The sequence below is a fragment of the Ciconia boyciana genome, chromosome 3 (assembly GCF_034638445.1).
Source record: "Ciconia boyciana chromosome 3, ASM3463844v1, whole genome shotgun sequence".
NCBI classification, from domain to species: domain Eukaryota; kingdom Metazoa; phylum Chordata; class Aves; order Ciconiiformes; family Ciconiidae; genus Ciconia; species Ciconia boyciana.
In genome coordinates, this window is record NC_132936.1 from 65,849,586 (window position 1) to 65,851,914 (window position 2,329).

The following is a 2,329-nucleotide window of genomic DNA, read 5'->3' on the forward strand; positions in this document are numbered from 1 at the left end:
CAAGAGAAATAAGCGAGGAGGACCCCGGGCAGCTGAACTAGCACACTTCGCCGAGAGCAGGAGATGGGAGATTTGGCAAACCAGCCCCGCAGGAGGGCCGTGCTGTGGTCTGCGCTATTTCCCTCTCTCTTTTTGTTTGGTTTTGTTTTAAGCGGACATCAGATCTGGGGAAAAAAAAAAAAAAAAAAAAAAAAAACACAACAAAAAGCACCCAAACCAAAACAAACCAAAACAGCCACAAAACTTTAGTGAATTCACTCGGAGGTCCCTGTTGCCAGGGGAGCCGCCCGTGGCCGGTACCCGCGGTTGGCGAGCTGCGGTGGGAAGCGTGCGTGCCCTCTCCGGGCTACGGGGGGCCGCCGCTGGGCTGCCGCAGCCGGGTTTGGAGCGGGAGGTGTCGGAGGAGTCGCCGTGCGAAAGGAAAGAAAGGAGAAGCCCGCAAAAAGAAGGAGAAGAAGCCCCAAACCGATCTCATCGTCTCTTAGTGGCTGCGAACACTACAGTGACAACCAGGCCTTTTTTTTTTCCCCCCTTTGCACCCATTTTAAGGAATTATTTACATTTGATCACCATCAGCGGCATTCATTATTATTATTATTATTATTATTATTATTATTATTATTATTATTAATTATTATTATTATTATTATTATTCTTTTTACAACAGGGACTTTTTGTTCCGGTTTAGTATAATAAGAAAACATCGCCCGAGGAGCCGGCTAAGACATTACCTTTGCAAGGTCCTTACTACACTAATCCCGTGTTACAGGGGGGTTGGCGGGGCAGGGGGCAGCGGGGGCAGGTCCGGCGGCGGCGCGGGGGGCCCGGCCGCAGCCCCCTCTCCGCCCGTGGGAGCGCCGGCTCCGGCGCAGCCCCGGGGCCCGGGGGGGCCCCGCCGAGTCACTTCAGGAGGTCCTTGGTCTCCCCCGAGATCCTGGCCATGTTGGAGGCGGTGAGGGCCGAGAGGTGGGGCGGGGGGGGCATCTGGCAGATGGTGCAGGGGCAGGGCAAGCCCGCCCAGTGCTGGAAGCCGCTGCCGAGCTGCAGGGCGGGGGGGGTCGAGGGGGTCTTGAGCAGGGAGTGGGGGGGCCGGATGGTGCCGATGGCCGGCAGGGAGGCGGAGAGGGAGGAGGAGGTGTTGGCGGAGGACAAGGCACTGCCGAGGATGGGGTGCACCTGGTGCACGGCGCCGGTGGCGTGGGGCGGGTGCCCGGCGGAGTGTCCCACCGTGCCGCAGTGGAAGGCCGAGTGGTGCCCCCCGTAGATTTCCCCCACCAGCCTCTTCATCTCCTCCAGGGAGCTGGTGAGCATCAGGATATAGTTTCTGGCTAGCAGGAGGGTGGCGATTTTGGAGAGTTTTCTCACGGAAGGTCCGTGGGCGTAGGGCATCACCTCCCGCAACCCGTCCATGGCGAGGTTGAGGTCGTGCATCCTCTTACGCTCCCGGCCGTTGATCTTCAGCCGCAGCTGCTGCAGGTCCTGCTCCGAGAGCTGCTTCTTGATTTTGTACTTGCTGCCTTCCCCTCCGGCCTTGGAGCCGTTCCTGGAGAGGCCTTCCCCGGACATCTTCTGCACCAGGTCGTTCTGGGTGGAGGAGACGGGGTTGAGCCGGCTGTCCTGGTGGTGGTGGTGGTGGTGGTGGTGGTGGTGGTCTCTCAGGTACATCTCATCCATGTCTGGCGAGGAAGCTCTGCTGGAGACAGAGCTGGAGTCAGAATTCATTGTATTCGGGCTTCTGAGCAAGAAACTCTTCCCTGCTCTGGAGGTGGCGGAACAAGACAACTCTCCTTCAAAAAGCAACGAAAACGCAACGAAAAAGAGACGAACGGACGGCAGGCTCTGCCAGCGAAGGGCTGGAAATGCTGAGGAAGAGGAAAAAAGCCCCTCAGCCCCCTCTCTCACCAGTCTTTCCTCCCTCTCTCTCGCCCGGTTACTCAGCCTGTTTACAGGATGGCTAGTTAGTGTATGCTTGGACTAACCTCAGCCTGAAAAAGAGGGGCTTTTATAGAGCTGCAGCAGAGAGCAGAGACAAAAGGAGCCCTCCTATGTATAATGGTCTAGTTAGGATGACGTGCCATTATTCAGGGCGGTGCGCTTTGACTGTCCCATTTAGCAAGGACCCCTATTCATATTCATTGTGGTGCCACCCGGGACACCTCAGCCACGGACCATCAGGAGTCAAGGAGACACAAAACCCCTCTGATTGACACCGCACACTCATCGCTCCGTGTGCGCGCCATCTCCTCCCCCTGCCCCTCATTTCCAATATAAAACCGCATCCCGTCTACAGTAGGGAGGCGAGGGGCTGCGGGGGGCTGCGCGCCTGCTC

The 2,329-nt window shown here is 57.6% G+C and overlaps 1 protein-coding gene across 1 annotated transcript; it reads right to left on the minus strand.

The window, feature by feature from the left end:
- Positions 1–900: 900 nt before the first annotated feature.
- OLIG3 (oligodendrocyte transcription factor 3) lies at positions 901–1,722 on the minus strand. The gene has a single exon (XM_072857925.1). The coding sequence runs from the start codon at positions 1,720–1,722 to the stop codon at positions 901–903; it is 822 nt and encodes a 273-aa protein (XP_072714026.1).
- Positions 1,723–2,329: the final 607 nt, after the last annotated feature.

Bases quoted from the DNA above. Each gene is read 5' to 3' on its own strand.
- OLIG3 (XM_072857925.1), bottom strand. From the start codon at position 1,722: ATGAATTCTGACTCCAGCTCTGTCTCCAGCAGAGCTTCCTCGCCAGAC.